This window comes from Sclerotinia sclerotiorum, genomic scaffold (genome assembly GCF_000146945.2).
Source record: "Sclerotinia sclerotiorum 1980 UF-70 scaffold_22 genomic scaffold, whole genome shotgun sequence".
Taxonomy (NCBI): domain Eukaryota; kingdom Fungi; phylum Ascomycota; class Leotiomycetes; order Helotiales; family Sclerotiniaceae; genus Sclerotinia; species Sclerotinia sclerotiorum.
In genome coordinates this window covers 70,044-90,829 of record NW_001820814.1, presented here as the reverse complement: position 1 = coordinate 90,829, position 20,786 = coordinate 70,044, and the positions used below count along the sequence as shown (strand labels likewise).

The following is a 20,786-nucleotide window of genomic DNA, read 5'->3' as shown; positions in this document are numbered from 1 at the left end:
AGGTCAAGCTGGACTTGATTTGAACCGACATTCATTAATTTTATCTGTCCCCGGTCTCGCCAATCACGCACGCTACTAACCCCAGTCTCTCATCGCAATATCACGCACTTAGACCGGACTCAACTCTCGCCCACCCCACTATTATATACTGCTGGTACAGTACAAATGTCAACACAAACCCCCAACGCTCAATCATCAACTAGAACGACGAACGTCAACATGGCTGTCGCTCAACCCAAAGCAAAGGCTCCCAAAGCTGCTCCAGCTACAAAAGGAAAGATGCAAATGCATAGACGATCAAGGACAGGTTCGTTCGACTTTAATTTATCTCAATTCGCCATTCTTTCCTTGATATTCGTCGTCGTCGGACTTTATATACTGACCCTAGCTATCAAGGTTGTTACACATGTAGATTAAGAAGAAAGAAGTGTGATGAAGGCGCCATAGCTTGTAGTGCTTGTAAGCATCTCGGTTTACGATGTGAATACAAGAGACCCGGATGGTGGGGAAACAATGAGTTGCGCCGCCAGCAAAAAGAAGTTATCAAGACCATCATCAAGAGAAAGAAGCTTACGGAGAAGACCACCGCATCATCCCAAGCTCAGTCACAACAAGTTATGGCATCAAGTATCGATACCCCTCCCGGACTTTCACACTCTCTTCCTACCTCTGCAACCTATTCCGATCCCTTGGACCGCAATCGATCATCATCAATCGATTCTCAATTATCTCTCTTTGATTTCAATGCTCCTCCAATGGTCGATTACACTGCCTACAATACGCAAATGCACTCATCGCATGCTCAGTACGCAACGATGTATCCTGAATACTCACCATATGAAATCGATGTAAAGACGGAACGACAGATGTTTGTTAATGATGTTCCTACTCATCGTGAATCAACCATTTCGACCTTTAGCACGTTCCACCCACCACCGCCACCCAATTCATTGCTACCATCTTTCCCTATTGATCATGAGTGGGATACCGTATACAATGAGCGTCATGAACTTCTGGCAGAAGAAGCATTGAACATGAATCTTTTCGACTTCTCACACGGACCACCATCTACATTTAGACAAGTTGCTATTGAGTTGGATGAGAGTGATCAAAGACTCCTCGATCACTTTGTCTCCGATGTTTTACCGACCATATTCCCAATTCTTGAGACTAACCAACATGGTTCCGCACGAACAGATTACATCCTCCCAGCACTCCAGAGCAACAAATGCTACTTACATTGCTGTCTTAGCATTTCTGCTCAACATTTCAAATCCACCATGAATATTCAAGGTGATCAAATCGATAACGATATCATGCGCCACCGCTACGCAACTATCTCTGAACTTTGCGAGGCTCTCAACCGCGACACAGATCATGTATCGATATTGGAAGCTACTTTAGGAATGATCTTCTTTCAATGCTCAGTAGGTCGATTTGACGACTCTCTACCAGACATTCCATGGCACCAACATTTCCAAGCTGCCATTTCTCTTGTTCAAAAACTTGAATTACCTCGTCTAGTCACCGAATCGCATGATCTGATGTCCTTCAACATGACTCTAACAGCTTGGATTGATATCCTCGGTTCTACCATGCAAGGCCGTGCACCAACCTTCGCTCACACTTACAGAGAAAAGCACTTGTCGCAAACCAACTCATCTCTGGGATTGAGAGAGCTCATGGGCTGTGAAGATCGTGTGTTATATCTCATCTCCGAAATCGCTTGCTTAGAAGCTCTCAAGAATGACGGCATGGATGACATTCAACTATGTCAACATGTTCATGCTCTAGGTGACCAAATCGGTCTCACGGAGATTGGTGAAATGGGACCAAGATACCCATATAATGCTCATGGTGCTCTGAGCCCAAAGCAATTGAGCAGAAATATGACGGCCGCTTTCCGTCTCGCCGCTCGTATCTATCTTTGTAGTCTCGTTCCCGGTTTCTCCCCAACTCAAGATAGCTGTGTTGGTTTGGTTGCAAAACTGACTCAAGCTCTTGAATTCATCCCAGCCGGACCCATTGGTTTTGACCGCAGTCTCGTGTGGGTTTATCTCATTGGAGGATCCGTCAGTACTGCCAACTCACCCTTCCGTCATCATTTTGCCGATCGTCTCGCTGCCCTTGGTGATCTCGCCAACCAAGGAAGTTTCGGTCGCGTAACCACTCTTCTCCAAGAAGTCTGGTCACATGTCGATGGACGATACAGTCCTGGTGGTGGTGATGCACATTATGTCTCCTGGAGAGATGTTATGCAGATGAAGGGCTGGGATTTCTTGTTGATCTAGATTCCTAGCTTGAGGATCTTTCACTGGTTTGGAAGATTTACGAAAACTTCAGTTTCGCAGTGCTACGTTACAGATACAATGTACTGTATCGTGATCATCACGCCGGGCATTCAGCCCATTGTCATGGACCTAGCTTTTACTAGATCTAAGAGAAGACGATACATTATGAGACATCGAGGATTATGAATAGCAACATGAGCTATGAGAACGAGACACGGTGTCAAGAGTTAAGAATCATTGAGATCAACGACATGATTAACAGCACTGAACGAGGAATTTATACAAAGATCACAACGAGAAAACGCGAGATGCATAGCAAGGATTCAAGGTTTTCATTCTAATTTTACATACGGGATACTCACTGCATTATCATTATCATTATCATCATTCAGCATACCCCATTCCCTTACAACGGCGTTACGGCACATTAAGAAAGATATATTTGGAATCACGAGATTATTGAACGAAGGTGGGAGGCAAAAGGGGACAAACAATCGGAGAGGAGGAAATACCAATACTAGCACTAGGCGTTCAGCGGCTTTTTTTTTTTTCTTTTTTTTTACTGTTTACTACATACCATTTGGTCGCTCAGCCTCCAATACTTACTTAACTTTCTATCATTGATGTATATTATTATTTAACCAGTGGAATTTGGGGAGCGAGAAGAAATGGAAGATTCTTTCTCGATTACACATTGTGTTTCTATACCCTTTTTGGGGGAAAGGGGAAGGGGTTTGAGGAAGCTTCTATCTAGGCTGGGATTTATTGGCTTGTTTATAGTGTTGTATAGGATTTTTGCATATGGGTTGAGCGCTCACGCTGCTCCCTGATTGAGGATTGGAATGGGAAATAGGATTAGGAATGAAAAATGAAAAATGAAAATATTAAAATATACAAATCTGCGTTTAAAGTCTTGTTTTAGATGTATTTATCTATGTGAGATTTCTTTTCCTTTTCTTTTCTTTTTTCCTTTTGTACATTATAATGATGATCAAGATTAAGATCTCACATCAACAGCATAACTTCAGCAATCTTCCTCTCCCCTCTCTCCTCTTTCCCTTTAACACACAACAGCACCTCAGATCCAATTCCCACATGATTATATCCCCACCCTTCGCATAACCCTACTATATATACTACACACAATATCTGCCCAAAAAATACCCCTTTAATCCACAAAAGTCCTTCCCACTTCGAAAAAAAAACCCCATCTTATATACAACCTTACTAATGAATAACTCCTCATGCTAAATCGATATCCCTGCCCAATTATCTATCAATAGATAATAGATAATAGATGATAACAATCTTAAAATCACTTTGATAAGATATTTTCCATGTTATTTTTTGCTTTCGACATCATATACCGATATCTTCCAATAGACAGGGATGGAAGCAGAAGGTTGGATAAGAATAGAATGTGTTTTTATTTTCTTGGATATGCAAGCTAGGCTAGACTGTAATTGTCTGAAGGGGGTGGGTGGATGGTAACTAATTGCTATATTAACCTTACAGAGGAGAAAGTTACTGGTTGGCTGCAGGGTAAGGTGAGATGTGATGTGATGTGATATGATTGATATGATTGATATCGCGAGAGATGCTAAAGGCTCAGGATGGGTTTGTGAGGTTAGATGGGACTGGCTTAATGGTGATGGGTGATTGATGTTTTAATGAACCATTAATGTCATTAGGGTGAGGGTGAAAAGGGGATTTAAATTATCGCTTAATAATCAACTACCATACCATCAATTTAATCAATTGCTTGTTTGTATTTATTTGAATAACCTATAGCTAGAATCTCTTATAGAGATATCACTTGTCCCTGCATACGGTGCCTACTGGATTCCCAAACAAATTTCCCATCAAGAAAAATAAAATCATAATTTTGAATTGCATACATACATACATACATTCAATCATCCAAACAAATCAATGCATACCAAAGCAAACCCCACCCCATGCATAAACCGAACCCCCTCCTCTTCCCCCAATCTCTAAGGCTTCCACTTAAACCCCGGATGTCTCCAATCCAAATCCTGAATTTGAACCTGACTCAAACCCTCCAACTCCGCATCCACATCCCTCCCATCCCTCCTCCTATTATCCATCTTCATCCACGCAAGCAACACCATCGACGAAAAGAAGATCATCGACCCAGTAGCCAAATTAAGTCCATTACCAATATGATAATCGGGAGCATCTGGAGGTAAAAACGACCACGTAGATATCAGACCTCCTATATTTCCCATCATGACATTCGTACCAATGGCACTTGAGCGGGCGGTGTCTGATATGACATTTGCGGCGACTTGAGCATTGGTTAGGGCGCCGAATGAGAAGGCTCCGCTGGCGATGAGGAAGGTGGCTCCGTAGCGGGTGGGGGCATCTGTGCTGGCGAGGAACATGATGTAGCCGCACATCATTAGGGGAGCGCTTAGGATGAAGAAGATATTACGTCTGTCGAAACGCCAGCTGAGGAATGGGATGAGAACTGTAAAGAAGGCACCGACGATGTAGGGAGGGACAGTATGGAGTTGCTGGGAGACGACGGTTGCTTTCGGATAGATAGTTCTCACGATGGTGGGAGCAAAGAAAGCGAGTCCTTGGACGGTAATGTTGTTTAGGAGAAAAATAAAGGATGTAGCCATAGTTACTGGGCTGAAAATACCACGGAGGGTCTTCTTGGAGTCGAAAGCATCTAGGACTTCAGTAGCTCCCACTCTCTCAGATTTGACACGCGCGATAGCGAGATCTTTTTCTTCTTGTGTGAGCCATTTTGCCGTAGCCGGACGATCGGTAAGGGTTAGGAAGGCGATAAGTGAGAGACAACAGGTAATAATACCTTCAATAGCGAATATCATTCGCCATGTATGGAGGGTACCAAAGCCTGGCAGTTTTAGAATTCCCGAGGCGAGCAAACCTCCAAAGGCACCAGCCAACGGAGCCATGACAATGTATAACGATAGACGAAACGCCAATTCGGATCGCCGATACCAACGAGACAGATAGTATGCAATACCTGGCAACATACCCGCCTCAAAAGCACCTAAAAGAAAACGAACTCCCGAGATCTCGTGGATATTGTGCACAAATGCCGTAGCAATCGAGCAAATTCCAAACGCCAACGAAGTTGCGGGGATAAACCATCCAGGACCCATCCATTTGCAAGCCATATTTGCAGGGATTTCAAAGATGATGTACGAGATATAGAAGATCGATAGAACTTTGTTATAATCATAGCCCACCAATTTAAGATCTTTTTCGAGCCCCGCAAGTTTGGCATTGCCTAGAATATTAATATTACTATCGACCGATGTGAAAAAGAGTGCTTTCGTAGAGGACTCACCGATATTTGCCCGGTCGATGAAACAGAAGAGATACAACAATGCCACAGTAGGAACAATCATTAAATCAATCTTTAATCTTAGCTTTCTTTCCGCGGTAGGGTCAAATGTTACAAGCGATTGGCCTCGCCTAGAAATTCAATAAGTAACGGACCAGATACGAGTGATATCTCAAACTACTTACCTATCAGTCGCTTCATGACCTCTCTCTGCAACCGCATGGGCGCCCTTATTGATATGATCCGCATGCTCTTCATGATAAACACCAGGTTTCTCATCTCGCGGCTCAAAACCAATCGTTCTCTCCTCAGCATTAATAATTTGAGATCCCATTATGCAAAATGAAACGAGGACTTATAATTGAAATGATTACAGAAAATCCACTGACAAAATAGACGATAAAGTAAATAATTCATATTCATTAACGAGGATGCTGAATGAGAAATATATATAGCAGGCCTAGAGACACCCATTTTCCAAAGAAAATCTAGAAGTGGAATCAGCAGAAATAACCTGGGGAAGCGAAAATGCGGGGTTCACATCCCGCTAAAGTTTGGATTTTGGGGTGCCAAGCGTACCACTCCACCTTCAGTCCACTTCACATGTTGTAACCCCACAAACTAGACATTGCATACTCAGTTTCTTGGGAGCTTTTCGCCTCGAAAGAGCGTGTGGAATAGGTACTCGAGTATCATTTACTATCTAGCCGTGTGGGGCGTCGCTTAGAATTTCCTTGGCTAGTCGGAATCGGTCAGTCAACACGAAAGCGGGAAGTCTCCATGACTTATGTAGGTGCAGTTAGGACAAACTACTGAGCCGTCTACTTGTCAAAATAGAGGTTTGGAAAGACATTACCAAGTATGCTAAATGTTAATTAATCTGCCGCTCATCATTGCCAGAGTTAGAGGTGGGGATAAGGTAGTGAAGCTAGGTTACACAGAGATATTAGAGGTCGCCGTCGCCAAGTATGGATAAATACAGGCACTGTCAATTTGCGTGAAAAAAGCCATGCCGCGCGTGACTGTTTGCCACATTGTGGGGACGGGAGGCCTTGGCCTTTCCGCGGGGATTCTATGATATTGGTAGCTATGACTGCCCTTGATCCTGGACTTCTAATGCATGAAGGCGAACTGGCAGTCCTAACTGAAGTAAGTGTTCATGTCTGAGCAACCTTCGGGATGAGTGTTGGATATGTATTCAAAGATTTCAGACTGTGTTTAAATATTGGAAAACATTTATGTAAATATGAGTAGATAACATCAAAGATTTTCTATATCATAATCTCCCAGCATGCTTTCAAACAGAGTGATAAATATGTTTAACTGATCCACAATCGACGCGAATATATCACACTTGAATTAGTTATCCTTGGCTTGCCAGGAGCGAGGCTGGGGTAAAATGGCAATCGTCAGTATTTGAGATTACGCTAGGATCTGCGCAATAATCTATCAACTATTGGCAGATTTAGTTGGATTGTGCGTTGCTATGAACTTTACCGATGTTTATGAGCCCAGACTACAGTACAGGTCCAAAGACTGCCGGCTATGAGTAACGATTCGAGTAGGATCGATATACCAACAAAATCAGTGTACCCACTCTAGTTGAAACACCAAACAAATTCAATAGATCTGGTTTATTGAACTGTCATTCTTGCTCCTGGAAGCTCTTCCTCCATATCTTTTGTATCTCTCAATGTCGGTGATGTTTTATGCACCAGAGCCGTCTGATACCAACTTACAGACTCCATGCTGCTATAACATGCAATGCGATGGCGTGCTATGTCATGTTCATAAATTCCCGAAGATTTCCAAACTTCTCATATAGTAACACCACTCTGCCACCAATGCTCTCCCGTATACCACCCAACACCTATATGCTCCCAACACCACCACCCATGATCTTTACCAGCAAACCCAAGTCCTCTAAATATAGAAATAGGAATAGGTTCATAAAGCCAAATGCCCCCTCGAGCGAAATCATCCGCTAACCACCACCCAGTCAAAAGACCCCATGATAATGCATATACCACATTCGTTGTTTGCCTTATCGGCTTCGGTATCTTTTTGATGTATTTACCAAAAAGAGTGCAAAGGCCCGTTTGTAGGTATATCCCAAGAGCCTGCAGCATAAAGAATATAGGTGGATTCCAAGGTTTTGTAGAGGGAATTTGAGATATACTACCACTAGCATGCAGAACCCCAGATATACCAAAAGCAAAAATAGAAGCGATGAGTTTTGTAATTGAGCTTTTGGGGTTTAGATATCTGTTTGCGATAAGATGATTTGTTGGTGCAGAAAATATAAGGCGGAAAATTTGGTGCCAGGCACCTCCCCAAAGCCCAGCTAGGCCTTTATTCGCGATTACTGAGAAAGAACCCCAGGTGGTGGCGTAATACCATGGTTCACCTCTGAGACCCATGAAGGAGGACGGGCCAAGAAGTAAACATCCTGTGATAGGAGCAAGAAGGAAGGCCATATCTAACGAAATAAGGACCCCAGCTATTGATAACAGCTCGCGATATACACAGCGTATGAGTGGGGACATTGCTGCAGCATGGGCAGACATAGCATAGTCGTTAGGGCCAAGCCAAAAATATGAATCATTCATCATGGTAGTTTTAACAGCGTCAAGTAAGAAATATCCAATGATGAAGCGAGGAACTTGAGTTCGAAGAATTTCAAGCCTTGTGGTAAAGCGCTTGATTCCGGTCGAGGATTTATTATTCTTAGATGCTTCATCTGCAGGTTCACCCAATTTGGCATAGATGAAAGGGGGAGGCTTTGGGAGAGTGGAAATTGTCCAATTCCAGCCAGGTCCACGGAAATTAATGACCAAGTCAGATATCCAGTCGAGTCTCTCCCGGATATTATCTGGGTATGATTGCCAATAATATTCAAACTCTGTCATTCCATCTGCGTTTGATTGGCCATGGGTTGTCCCTACATCTCTTCCACTTGAGGCCTTTGAGCCAACAGTACTTCTACCTCCTTCTCCATTTATTCTTACACGCGGCCTTAAACCAGATTCCGTACTTTCTGCATATGCTGTAGCTTTTCCCTCGTTATCATGAGTGGCAGATTTGTATTTCTGAATCTTCCTCCTCTCAATCCTCTTAGCATCGAATTGCGGCCGCATAAACACCAGCCAGGTCAAACTTGTAGCGATACCATAAGAACTCATCAAGCCAGCCACAAAACTAATTGCCATATTCTTGCTGCTCGTATGCCAAAGCGTTTTGAGCTGAAACCATGTCATAATAGCCAACACTATCCACCGAGCCTTGTATAATATTGGTCGATTCGTGTGTCGCACAGAGAGATATATTCCTAACAATATATAGCCATAAAGATGATATGGCAGAACCATAGGTCGAAGTGTTCCTTCCGCTACACGATTTTCGAAGGTTCGCCGATGGGTGGCTATGACATCTTGCGGACTTGGGGCACCAGCCTGTTTTGCAGTGAAGAGGCTTGGCATTTCCTATTGCCTTGCAGCAGCACAGTGATTAAGGAGAAGAAGAGAAAAAATGGAATAGGCTCGGAAGTTGTGACTGCACTTCACAGTACCTTCTTTGAGATGAGAAATGTTTGACAAACGCAGCTGTCAAGTGGCGTAAATCAATTTGACGATATTTTGTGTGCCGTGAGACACTTCTCCCAGAACGCCAGGGTGAAAGATAGGATACTAACTCCTGCGCCCTTAATTTTTCTATGATTAAAAAATGCAAGGCGAACGACTCAATTGTTTTCGTCAAAGATTATACCTTCACAAGATCTTACATTTTTCCCGCGTCCATATCGATGAGGTCACTATGAAAGTATAGCCAAGGTCGAAAACAAATTGTGGGACTGCCTCTTTTTGTGTTGAAATTAAATAAGAACCTCATATTTGGTGAAAGTAAAACCAGGAGTATCAAGAGCATTGACTGTTGAATTGGTATTTTTTGGAAAACATTGTTGTGTCATATTAAGAAGGTAGTTCATGATGAGGATACACTCTCCGCCCTGTTATCCCGTCGATAAGAAATGGCAAGGCAAGCCCAGCTCAAGGACCAAGTGTGGCGCAAAACTGATGTAATCTCATCATACATTTTGGGAGTATTGAAGATTCTAATCAATTATTTCCATTTACCAAAAACACCGCTACACACATACTACACAGTACTCCAAAAGCAATATCAACCATATCCCAATAATTTAAATGTGCATCATGATTCTCATTTAATTCTCATCTCCATACATACATCCATTCCTTTCTTTCTTTCCATCCATTTAACTTTCTTTCCCCTGTCCCTTCTTCAGTTTATCTTTCTTCCCCTTCTTCAGTTTATCTCCCCCCACCCACACATATACGTATCCATCTTCATAATCACTAGCATTGCATTCAAGAACCTCTGCCATTCCATCCAACCACCCACCGATTTCTCATGCACATATATTCCGCACCGGAAAAAAAAAAGTAGTAATAGTAGCAAACACTGCCAGTTCGCACAGGAACGAGTGTTGTGAAAAGTAAAGTAGTTCGAAAACCTGTGGAGAAATTTCCAGATGTGTGAAATAAAACAAAGCGATTTCCATGCACCAAACAGATATACTTCGCCCAAATGTATTTGACGAAACGTGATTTATTCCCTTTCCCCAAAAACGCCCTTCGCCATTGGAAATATGGGTTTGATGAGATGATTGAAAGAACAAGTACTCGCAGCTGGTGGTATCTACGAAAAAAGAAAATGGAAATAATGGCAAATATTTCCTATGCCCATTAACCCATGCATATATCATCAAACTTCGGCCAAGATAGACATCACACTAGCTGCTATGCGCACGCATTAGGAGCTACAGAACTGCTTAGTACAGGTTCTGGGGAGGTTGGAATGTAGATCAGCAAGTGCTTACCCTTGCAAGTGGATCCTCAGCATCTGCCGTTACAAGTGAAGGACTCTCGACACTTCCATGGTTTATAGGGCCAGTGGTAGTGTATGCACGAGGCTCGATAGTCGGTCTCAAATGTGCTGGCGTGGGACTCGATGCAGGATGTTGGTTGCTACGGGTACCATTTTGCGAGTTGGGGCTCTCTTCATTGGCAGATTGCCTTACTTCCCTACCCTTCTCGAGAAGTGCTCCTCCGAGAGTTGCACATTTCAAAATCGTCTGGATCAGATGATTTTGTTTCAAAGGCTTAGAAAGATATTCATCCATCTGGGCTTGAATACATTTCTCGCGATCACCCAACATAGCATGTGCTGTGAGGGCGATAATAGGAGTCCTTTGCGTTCCAAGACTTCTTTCGTACTCTCTAATTTTAGCGGTTGCTTCGAATCCTCCCTAAAATAATGTTAGTCATCTCTTATACAAGAACTTGATTCAGGTTGCACATACCATGATTGGCATTTGAACATCCATGAGAATAACGTCGTATCGTTTCTCCTTGATAGCGTCGAGTGCTTCCTGGCCATTGCCGACCACGGTAACAACATGATGGTACTTCTCCAAAATCTTGACCGCCAAGCGTTGATTGACAATGTTATCTTCGGCCAGGAGGATATCGAAGGATTTGGTGTTGTCCGCCAAAGAAGGCGCAGCTCGGTTCTCCAAGGCAGGAATCATACCATTGCCAAGATCGATTGTTAAACATGGAGTGGTCATGTAAGAAGTGATACCAAGGTCCAAAGCAGACTTCAAGCTGACATGAACAACAGGAGCTAAGAGTACAATCGGGATGTACTTGAACTCATCAATTGATCGCAATTTTCGAGCAGTCTCAATCGAGTCCACAACGATCACATCATAAGTTGAAGCTATCTTCTCCTTTGTTCTTCCATTGCCGAGAAGGATGGTGTGCTGTTCAGAATCGACAACAACGGGGACCAAACCAAGTTGTGTAAGCATAGTGATTATTTCTTTGCCATGACCGGTTTGACCTTTGTCGATAAACAGAACATTGTGACCTTGATACGGCTTGAGTTGTTTCTGAATGAAGCTGATATCCGAGGTTGCGAGACGGACAGTACATGTGAAGTAGAACGAACTGCCCTTGCCATACTGACTCTTGACCCAAACATCTCCACGCATGAGGTTCACGAGTCTCTTCGAAATCGATAAACCTAGACCAGTACCTCCGAATTTTCTCGTCATAGATCCATCGGCTTGTTGGAAAGTGTCGAAAATCAAATTGAGCTTATCAGCTTGGATACCAATACCAGTGTCAGACACGCAGAACTCAACCGCATATTCGTTTGGCGCGCAATGATCTTGCTCGGCTTTTTGAATTGTCAATGAGACTTCACCATGTTCTGTGAATTTGATCGCGTTTCCAACCAAGTTAAGGATAATTTGTCGAAGTCGGAACGAATCACCAACAACGTGATCTGGTACTGAGCTATCCACACGGTAGGTAAGATCCAAGAATTTCTCATTTGCCTTCACAGCAAGTGTCTTCAGTGCATTGAAGACAGTTCCTCGAAGGGTATATGGAATTTCCTCCATAATCATACGGTTTGCTTCGATCTTGGACAAATCTAGAATATCGTCAATAATGGTCAATAAACTGTTGGCCAAGTTATGGACAATATTGAGCATTTCTCTCTGATACTGTGTAAGATCCGTATCAAGCGTTAACTGCGTCATTCCGATAATACCATTCATCTAATAATCCGATGTTAGCAAAAGAGCAGATATAAAAGGTTTGGGGACAGTAAAAAATTTTACTAAGGAAAGGTGTTGATGAACAGAATATATCTGCCACAGGGCATCTCAAAGTATCATGAACAAGTGAAAAGACGCTCCAGCTGGATGTAGGAGATGTTGGTAGAGGATGAGAGGGGTACTAACAGGTGTTCGGATTTCGTGAGACATATTGGCCAAGAATTCAGACTTTGTTCTGTTGGCAAATTCGGCAGCCTCCCTAGCCAAGGTGTTTCTCTGAATACTGTCCCTCAAGTTGTACACCATCTGGTTGATCTTACGTTTCAACTCATCCATTTCCCCAGATGCCTCGACAGTGATCAACTTTGTGAAATCACCATCCGTTGCAGCATTAGTAATATCACCAAAGGCGCGCACTTGTGTTGTCAAGTTGTTAGCCATGGTGTTGACATCAGTTGTAATCTCTTTCCAACGGCCCCCAATCCCAGCGACGTCGGCCTGACCACCCATCTTTCCATCCACACCCACATCCTTGGCGACTCTTTGCACCTCGTTGGAGAAGATACTCAATCTGTCTACCATGTTGTTTATGGTTTCTTTTAGTATGAGTATTTCACCCGCAGCAGCGACCTCAATTTTCTGACTCATGTCTCCATTGGCAATAGCTTGTGTAACCGTCGAGATACCTCGTACTTGAGTGGTCAAATTTCTGGCCATCGTGTTCACATTTTCGGTGAGGTCTTTCCACTTTCCTTCCACGTTATCAACTTGGGCTTGCCCGCCAAGAGTTCCGTCAGTTCCGACTTCCCTCGCTACCTTGCTAACCTCGAAGGCAAATGTGCCAAGTCTGTCCACCATGGTATTGATGGTGTCTTTCAGCGAAGCGATTTCTCCCTGCACTTCCACTTCGATCTTCTTGGTCAGGTCTCCTCTCGCGACGGCGGTAGTAACCTTGGCGATCTCTCGTACTTGTGTCGTAAGATTCATGGCCATACCATTCACATTTTCGGTTAGGTCTCTCCAAGTGCCTTCGACATCATGCACTGTTGCTTGTCCCCCCAATCTACCTTCCGTACCGACCTCCCTGGCGATCTTCGTGACTTCTCGCGCAAATTGTTGTAGTTGGTCCACCATGGAATTTATAGTCTCCTTCAACTGCTTGATTTCTCCCTTGCACTCTGCTTGAACCTTTTGAGTCAAATCACCCTTCGCCACAGCCGTCGTGACGATTGCTATATCGCGCACTTGCGTGGTGAGATTATTGGCCATGGCGTTGACGTTCACTATCAATGTGTTCCACATGCCCTGGACGCCTTCGATTTCTGCTTGTCCCCCGAGAATACCCTCCGTTCCGACATCTCTTGCTACGCGGGTGACCTCGGCAGCGAAAGTTCTTAGCTGATCCACCATGGTATTGATAGTTTGTTGTAATTGTAGTATCTCGCCCTGAGCCGGTCTCTCAATCTTTTGTGTGAGATCTCCATGGGCTACAGCGGTAGTGACGGATGCAATTTCTCTGACTTGGTCGGTGAGGTTTTGTGCCATAACGTTGACTAGAAACAATTAGTATATTCATCCACGTCGTTGGAATCTTTAACCAGATGGTAAAGCACATACCATTGTCAGTCAACTCCTTCCATGTACCGTCGACGCCTGAAATCTTGGCTTGTCCACCAAGGATACCTTCTGTGCCGACTTCTCTAGCTACACGAGACACCTCACTGGAGAATATTTGAAGCTGATCCATCATAGTATTGATAACCTATAGAAAGTTAGAAGGCAAAGAGTGGGAAAACTCTGATATGATAATGCTTACCCGCTTGAAAGTCGTAATCTCAGGGTCCATCTCCACGGAGTGGATTTGTACTTTCTTACTGAGATCACCCCTAGCTACAGCTGTAACAATTTCACCTATTTCTCGAAGAGCCTTTTGGAAAGCCTCGTTGGCTTGTTGATGCTTCTTTAATTCTCTTTCGAGTGCTGCTACGCGTTCGACCTCGAGAACATTAAGTGCCTGTTCTTGTCTCTGCTTCTGCTCAAAAAGTTGAGCATGTACACCGGCCAACTCTGATTTCTGACTATCAAGTTGTTTAGATTGATCGTCGACATGTTCGCGGAGTGCTTCTAGTTCCTCATCACTTAATTTTGTAAATTTGGGAGGTCGTTCACCGCCGGTGGGCGCTTCTCTTGCGGCAAGTAAGGAATTTACGAGTTGTTGTCGGGATGTAGTACTCTTCGAGGCTCGAGATGGAGCACCAGTGAGGACATCGGCGAAAGCAGATGGTGCTCCTATCTCATTCGGCGTATCAGGCAACACATGATTATTGGCTGTCGCTTTTGCTTCTAATCTCTGAACCCTTGATACCAACGCCGCAAGTTCTCGCTCGAGGGCAAGCTTCTCTGCTGTATCTGCACCTGGTAACCTAATCCCTTTGTTGCCGTAAACATTCGCCTGCGGAGAGTCGAGACTCAATACTGCGAGAGTTTGCAGGATCGCAGTCGTGTGAGCTATCGTAGTGTCCCCCATTTTGATCTCAAAATTTGCAGCCAGGCTGCTAAGTCGTCACAAATTATTTTCCCTCTACCATGAAGTCGAAAATGATTGTTGCCCGCTTCGACGGTGTCGGAATTTTCGAACTGTAAATCTAATACGAGGTGGTGTATGAAAGAGTGGACGAGCTGCAAGTTTGTTAGGGATAAGTTGAAAAGCGAGTCAAAAGACTTCACGATTGCATGACGCTCTTGAGGAGGGTAAAAAGGGATGAATTATTACAATGATTGGGAGCAGGATAAGAATCACCTCAAGTCTTTTGAAGATGTGGATTGTCTTTTCTTTCGTAGAAGTGCAACGGCCTGTCTCCCTTGTCAAGTCGACAACTTTGAACTCCACCACGAAGCGATAATGCCGATTCCCGATTGGAAGGGATTTAAAAACAGCACAGTCCCTGATAATAGAGGTGGGATACTAAGATAGAATTGATAATACCGAAAAGTGAAATCTGAAGAGTGGTAAATGTGTGCCGGTTGTGAAAAAGAGAGGGAGGGAGAGGAAGACCGAGTGAGAGAGTGAGAGCAGTTGGTAGATCAGGTCCACTAATGAGAGGGATGATTAAGGAAAATAAATTGTTGTCGTTGTCGTCGTCGTTGGCGTTTTGACGTCCGGATGTTTATCTCTACTAAATTCGTAGTTGGTCTTGAAAGAAAGAATAATCTTTCTATAGGGAGTAAGTAAGGTATGTACAATAGAGGATAGTAGGAATTGGATTAAAGTTTAAAGGCGATGTCCACCCGCAAGAAGCATTCGCTGATAGGTTTCTCTTCTCCTCTTTCCCTTCAATAATGTTATGTATGGATGGATTTGGGCAGATTTGAAGGAGTGAGTGTAGTAGTTATTAGGGTAGTTTAGCTAGTTTAGTCTCCCGAATTTCACTATCTAAACTTTATCAAGAGGCTTAGCGGTTTAGCGGTTGCTTCCACAGGGACCAAACCTTCCGTGAACCTTCGAACATATAATCTAGGTACCCAACTACTGCCTAGTGATTGAATAGAAGGGCTCTATAATTCACTAATTTCATCTAAGATTAGAATTTGTGATTAAAGTCAAGAAAGAAAAGTTTAACAAGAATACTAAGTGTCTAGATAAACAAAGAAAAGAAAATGGTATAACAACAAAGAGCCAATTACTCTACTAGTCCTTTCATCAGTCAGTGTTCTAATGATTCAAACATTGACAAATTCAATCTTCTAAAATATGTCAAGGCTTAATGAATGTCTTTCTTTGGGTATTGTCCATACCTAGGTAGTATCCGCTTTCTAACTTTTCTGACTTCCTTCGATTTTGTTCTCCAGATGAAATCTACCTATCACAATGAACATAGCATACCACACAAACAGTTGACACAAGCCCGTTCAACCTTTTGACCAGGGACAACAGAAAGGTAAGAAAGGTAAGAAACCTGAATGGCTTGTTTGTATCCGGAAAGCCAGGATACAGATGCCAACTACAACCCAAAGAGATGAACCGACGAATCGTAAGTCATGTCAAATTCTACACGACATCTTCTCCCCACGATAAATTACTTTATATTGGAGGAAATGATCTCTCTTTCTATCCAATGAACCTTCTCCCCGGTTTGTGCTCGCCTCAACAGGTATGCATGCAAATGTAGTGCTCGCCGACATCTACACGTTTTTTGCTTTTTTTCTCTCTCTGGGAATCTGTTGCCCAAGTAAGGTGGGAGGCGTACAGAGTCATGTCACGAGCCTTTGATAATGATAATGAGGCTTTGATTGTACCACCAAAGATTCCATCCATCAACGGTTTTTACTCGTGTTCATTCAAGATTCATCCCTTCAATCCCTTGAATCCCTTCTTTTACCAACACACTGGATCCTCTCCCTCGCATCACTCGTACAGCGAAACCAATCTTAAAAACTTCTCAATAATTTGGGGATGAACCTGGAGAGGATCAATTCTGCTACATCATACACTTCATACATTTCATACACTTTCCATTCATGAAACAAAAAGACCTCAGCAAAAAGCAAAAGAGAGAAACTTTCAACCCTTGATATATCAATCCAAATTATGATCACGAACCACAGAATTGAAACGTTTCAGATTTTCGATCAGCGAGTAGATCTCCGCGCCCGATCTCTTCTTTTCCGTTAAACGAGACAAGATTGACTGTACTTAGCAATGAACAGGCCTTTTGTAATGAAAATTTAACATTGATATTGGGAAAAGATCTTCTGCATTAAATTAATTCCTCTTACGGTGTATTGCCTGATAACTCTCAAGCAACACGCCTGAAAAGTTAGAGAGAACTTAAATACCGGATCTATTCCTACCGCTAATTCATCAATCCTTAATCCATAAGGTTAACCCATACATCCATTATCATTATCATGGTCACTATCCATTCAATTGATGGGATAATTCTCGGTTAACAGAACACTCCAATCATACTCACTCAAGACTCAACAGATACAAAAAGCCAGCAAAATCCCTCCATCCCTTCCTTCAACAAGCTTTCACAAATCAAAAGCCGGCATTACTAAGGTTAATGCACAATACATAATTTAATACTTTGCTTAACTTCCAGGATTGTGCATGCAAAAGGCCAAAGTGGCATGAATAAATAAATAATGAATAAATGAATAAATGAAAACCTCCACTATTTCACACCACTAACCATACCATACTATATTGGCGTAAACCAGTTGTTGTTCTTATTATTGTTGTCATCACCAAGCTAACCACTATCAATCAATACGTGCGGAGGCTGTGCACAACTTTACTTTCTTCTCCTTCCATTCATTCATTCATTTCATTTCATTATTCAATCCGTAAACTTTTCATCCTCCCATTAATAAATACCATCCATACCTAGGAACTTCCGTATACGGAAAACCCGAAAGAGCAAATTTAGCCAACAAAGCAAAACAAGCAAAAGCAGAGGCAAAAGAAACAATTATTCAAGAGCCGCTTAACTTTGACTTGAATATAATCATGTTATCCCTGTTTATTTAGATACTAACACCCTCTTTTTCTTTTCTTTGAGTAGGTGTAAGTTATAAAGAAAAGTATAGTATAATTAATTATTTGAGTTATTATTTTTTTTTAAAAAAAAGATAAGAATAATAATATATAAAGTAAAGTATAATAAAATATATATTAAATTATTTATAAATGTGACGGAAATCCCTGCTTTCCTCCCACCCTTATTATATAAGAAACCTCAGGTACATTAACCATGTCCACACATGATACGATTACTCGAGATTAGTATGCGATTTAGGTGACCTGAGGATCAGATCCGGACAAGTACTAGGTATCAATGGTTATCGGTAAAGTAAGATCATTGGAGGAATAAATATGACTTCTTTTGTGACGCCTCACACCTCCGGGTCACGTGGCATGCCCCGTTTGTATTTAATCATAGGAAAACTCTCTACTCTTGTCTTGTTGGGATGCGAAGACTCAACACCTGTACGCGGTGCATCCTACGAACCTCCAGCTCTCTTATGAGAGTCTGCAGAGCTAAGTTTGAGTTATTTGATGGAGTCGTGGTAATTGGAAGAGGAAGAGGCGCCCGATCACGACGTTTTTACCCGTTTGCGGTTTTTTGACAGTTGCATTATCGAAATGCGCTCTCTACAACACTACCTTTATTACGAAACAGAGGACAACACCATCATCTACGACAATACGCCACGAAATCATCTCACTTCTTAAAAGTGAGACTCCTCTGGAACATATAGTACAACTCGACATCTTTGACGCGTATATGTTATATACTGTATACCTCCCATGATCGACACGACTGAAACGACAACAATTTATATACCTTCCATACGGGAACACCGGAGGAGTACTGTTGAAGGACCTGAGCTGATGACGAAACTTACTCTGCTCTCATTCAGCGGAGGTATGCTACTTACGGAATCGGGACACCCGTACAAGCCACTACCTGTGCATGCTATAGTTACGCTATATGAGGATTGGTGCTCCTTCATAAGCTTTCTATTAGCAGGATGATCAGAATGAGGACGAGGCAATCCTGACGGTGGGCGATTACAGTACGTTCTGGTATATAAGGAGTAATTGGATTGATGGTATCGGGAAGGGGATCAGGGATGAAGGGTTTTCGAGTACAATGTTTTAATAGTATGAGGGGAAGGGAGAGAGATCAAGAGCCAGTGATCTAGTGGACGAGGATGACCACAATTACAACCCCAAAAGGCCTACCGGCCCAAACCCCCCCTGCGAAGGCAATCATGTAAACCCTGCCCTAGCCCCCTTTAAATTGTATATAAATACTCCCCCTAGCTAGCTAGTAAACCACTCAGAGGCTTCTCCTCTGAGCGTCATTTGTCCAAAACTGGAATAGATGGCTAAGGTTATCACGCGCCAAGGCGCGTGGGCCTACGGCCTATGACGATAAACACAATCAATCAATCAATCAATCTCTACTCTTGTTTTCCTTCTTCTTTTCTCCTTAGCTTAGTATTTTCTAATACAAGATACTTTACCCAGTATTCTTGAGTGTGACATCTTTTTGCCTAGCCATTGCGGCTAGGCCATTCATTTGTGTATATATAGAGTAGCTATCCCCATCTACAGGTGCTCTTCACCTGTAGATTCTAAGTTAAATACAATTGCTGGTCTATAAACACCCTTTTGGTCACAATAAATAATAGATTTTTAAATTTATTCTTTCAATCATTTTTAAAAATTAAATATTGATAATTTAATAACAAAATATTAAAATATATTAAAAGGAATGACCTCACACAGGGAATAGTGGGAAGCTGATAGGGCAGAACTGAGGCTATATTGGTCTAGTATATTAATCACTCACTATTTAAGTGTCACGATTCATTAATTCACGTGACCTCGAGGACCTTTTGGACCTTAGGGTCCCAAAGGTCCTCAAAAGATGATATAGGGTATATAAACATTCATTTAGTCTCGTAGTTAAGGAGCTTTGTGCTCAACTTAGTTATCAATTAGTTTACCTACATTCTACTTGATCTAGTAACGACTTCACTTCCAAGTGAAGACCAGTGATAATGTGACGCCTCACACCTCCGGGTCACGTGGCATGCCCCGTTTGTATTTAATCATAGGAAAACTCTCTACTCTTGTTTTCCTTCTTCTTTTCTCCTTAGCTTAGTATTTTCTAATACAAGATACTTTACCCAGTATTCTTGAGTGTGACAGATAAAGCCTTAACCCACAACTACCAACCAGACGAAACCTTAGGCAGCCGCTGCCTCCAGTATAGTATCGTTACACATTAATCTTTTTATCGTTTTTACAAAACAAAAAAAATCCTATAAATAAAATCTTACAATCATTTCTTTTTTTTTTAAATGTCCATCATTAATATCCTTTATTAAAAATTTATAAATTCCTATTTAACATAAAATTCTTTATTCAAAATACCTACCCCTCTATCCCTTTATACATCCTCGTCACCTCATCTCTATATCTCATCTCATCACCTCACCTCACTCCACCATTCTAACACAAATCTATCAATCCACACAACCAAATCCAACCAAACCCAAACAAATCCAATCTCATACACATCGCCCTTCCCCTCTATTACGTTGTAACATTATAACTATTATCATGTGTTATAGGATCACATGAATAGTCTTGTGAGGGAGCGAAGGAGCGAGATTCGAATCTCGCTCCCCAGCTCCATCGCTCCAATGTTGGAATACGAAGGTCTATATAATCAAGATGGATTCCCTTTGTATAGAGCTTCGTGCTCAAGATCAAGATCAATCATTTAGTATACTCTACTATTAGTTACGAATTGCATTATTGTCATTACTTTAAGTCCCTGCTTGACGCCTAGTTATAAACCACCTCGAGAGCCTAGAGCACTTCCACGTGATCTAGACGGCAAACCTCGTAACACCCTCCTTCAATTCAAAAATCCCAAAATCCAAAATCCCAAAATCCAAAATCCCAAAATCCCCAAGCCCTCAA

The 20,786-nt window shown here is 42.4% G+C and overlaps 7 protein-coding genes across 7 annotated transcripts; 3 read left to right on the top strand and 4 right to left on the bottom strand.

The window, feature by feature from the left end:
- Nucleotides 1-219: 219 nt before the first annotated feature.
- Nucleotides 220-2,291, top strand: SS1G_12699 (hypothetical protein; the record flags this gene model as incomplete). Its single annotated transcript, XM_001586074.1, has 2 exons — nucleotides 220-307; nucleotides 397-2,291. The coding sequence occupies 2 exons, from the start codon at nucleotides 220-222 to the stop codon at nucleotides 2,289-2,291; spliced, it is 1,983 nt and encodes a 660-aa protein (XP_001586124.1).
- Nucleotides 2,292-4,285: 1,994 nt separating this feature from the next.
- Nucleotides 4,286-5,968, bottom strand: SS1G_12698 (hypothetical protein; the record flags this gene model as incomplete). Its single annotated transcript, XM_001586073.1, has 3 exons — nucleotides 4,286-5,577; nucleotides 5,638-5,765; nucleotides 5,820-5,968. The coding sequence occupies 3 exons, from the start codon at nucleotides 5,966-5,968 to the stop codon at nucleotides 4,286-4,288; spliced, it is 1,569 nt and encodes a 522-aa protein (XP_001586123.1).
- A 755-nt stretch (nucleotides 5,969-6,723) lies between these two features.
- SS1G_12697 (predicted protein) lies at nucleotides 6,724-7,183 on the top strand (the record flags this gene model as incomplete). The annotated part of the gene is made up of 3 exons (XM_001586072.1): nucleotides 6,724-6,783; nucleotides 6,998-7,046; nucleotides 7,098-7,183. The coding sequence occupies 3 exons, from the start codon at nucleotides 6,724-6,726 to the stop codon at nucleotides 7,181-7,183; spliced, it is 195 nt and encodes a 64-aa protein (XP_001586122.1).
- Nucleotides 7,184-7,451: 268 nt separating this feature from the next.
- SS1G_12696 (hypothetical protein) lies at nucleotides 7,452-9,113 on the bottom strand (the record flags this gene model as incomplete). The annotated part of the gene is made up of 1 exon (XM_001586071.1): nucleotides 7,452-9,113. One exon carries the CDS (start codon nucleotides 9,111-9,113, stop codon nucleotides 7,452-7,454), a length of 1,662 nt encoding a protein of 553 aa, XP_001586121.1.
- A 794-nt stretch (nucleotides 9,114-9,907) lies between these two features.
- SS1G_12695 (predicted protein) lies at nucleotides 9,908-10,036 on the bottom strand (the record flags this gene model as incomplete). Its single annotated transcript, XM_001586070.1, has 1 exon — nucleotides 9,908-10,036. The coding sequence occupies one exon, from the start codon at nucleotides 10,034-10,036 to the stop codon at nucleotides 9,908-9,910; it is 129 nt and encodes a 42-aa protein (XP_001586120.1).
- Nucleotides 10,037-10,483: 447 nt separating this feature from the next.
- Nucleotides 10,484-14,807, bottom strand: SS1G_12694 (hypothetical protein; the record flags this gene model as incomplete). Its single annotated transcript, XM_001586069.1, has 6 exons — nucleotides 10,484-10,495; nucleotides 10,532-10,960; nucleotides 11,015-12,280; nucleotides 12,467-13,833; nucleotides 13,898-14,042; nucleotides 14,097-14,807. The coding sequence occupies 6 exons, from the start codon at nucleotides 14,805-14,807 to the stop codon at nucleotides 10,484-10,486; spliced, it is 3,930 nt and encodes a 1,309-aa protein (XP_001586119.1).
- A 3,786-nt stretch (nucleotides 14,808-18,593) lies between these two features.
- On the top strand, nucleotides 18,594-18,821 carry SS1G_12693 (predicted protein; the record flags this gene model as incomplete). The annotated part of the gene is made up of 1 exon (XM_001586068.1): nucleotides 18,594-18,821. The coding sequence occupies one exon, from the start codon at nucleotides 18,594-18,596 to the stop codon at nucleotides 18,819-18,821; it is 228 nt and encodes a 75-aa protein (XP_001586118.1).
- Nucleotides 18,822-20,786: the final 1,965 nt, after the last annotated feature.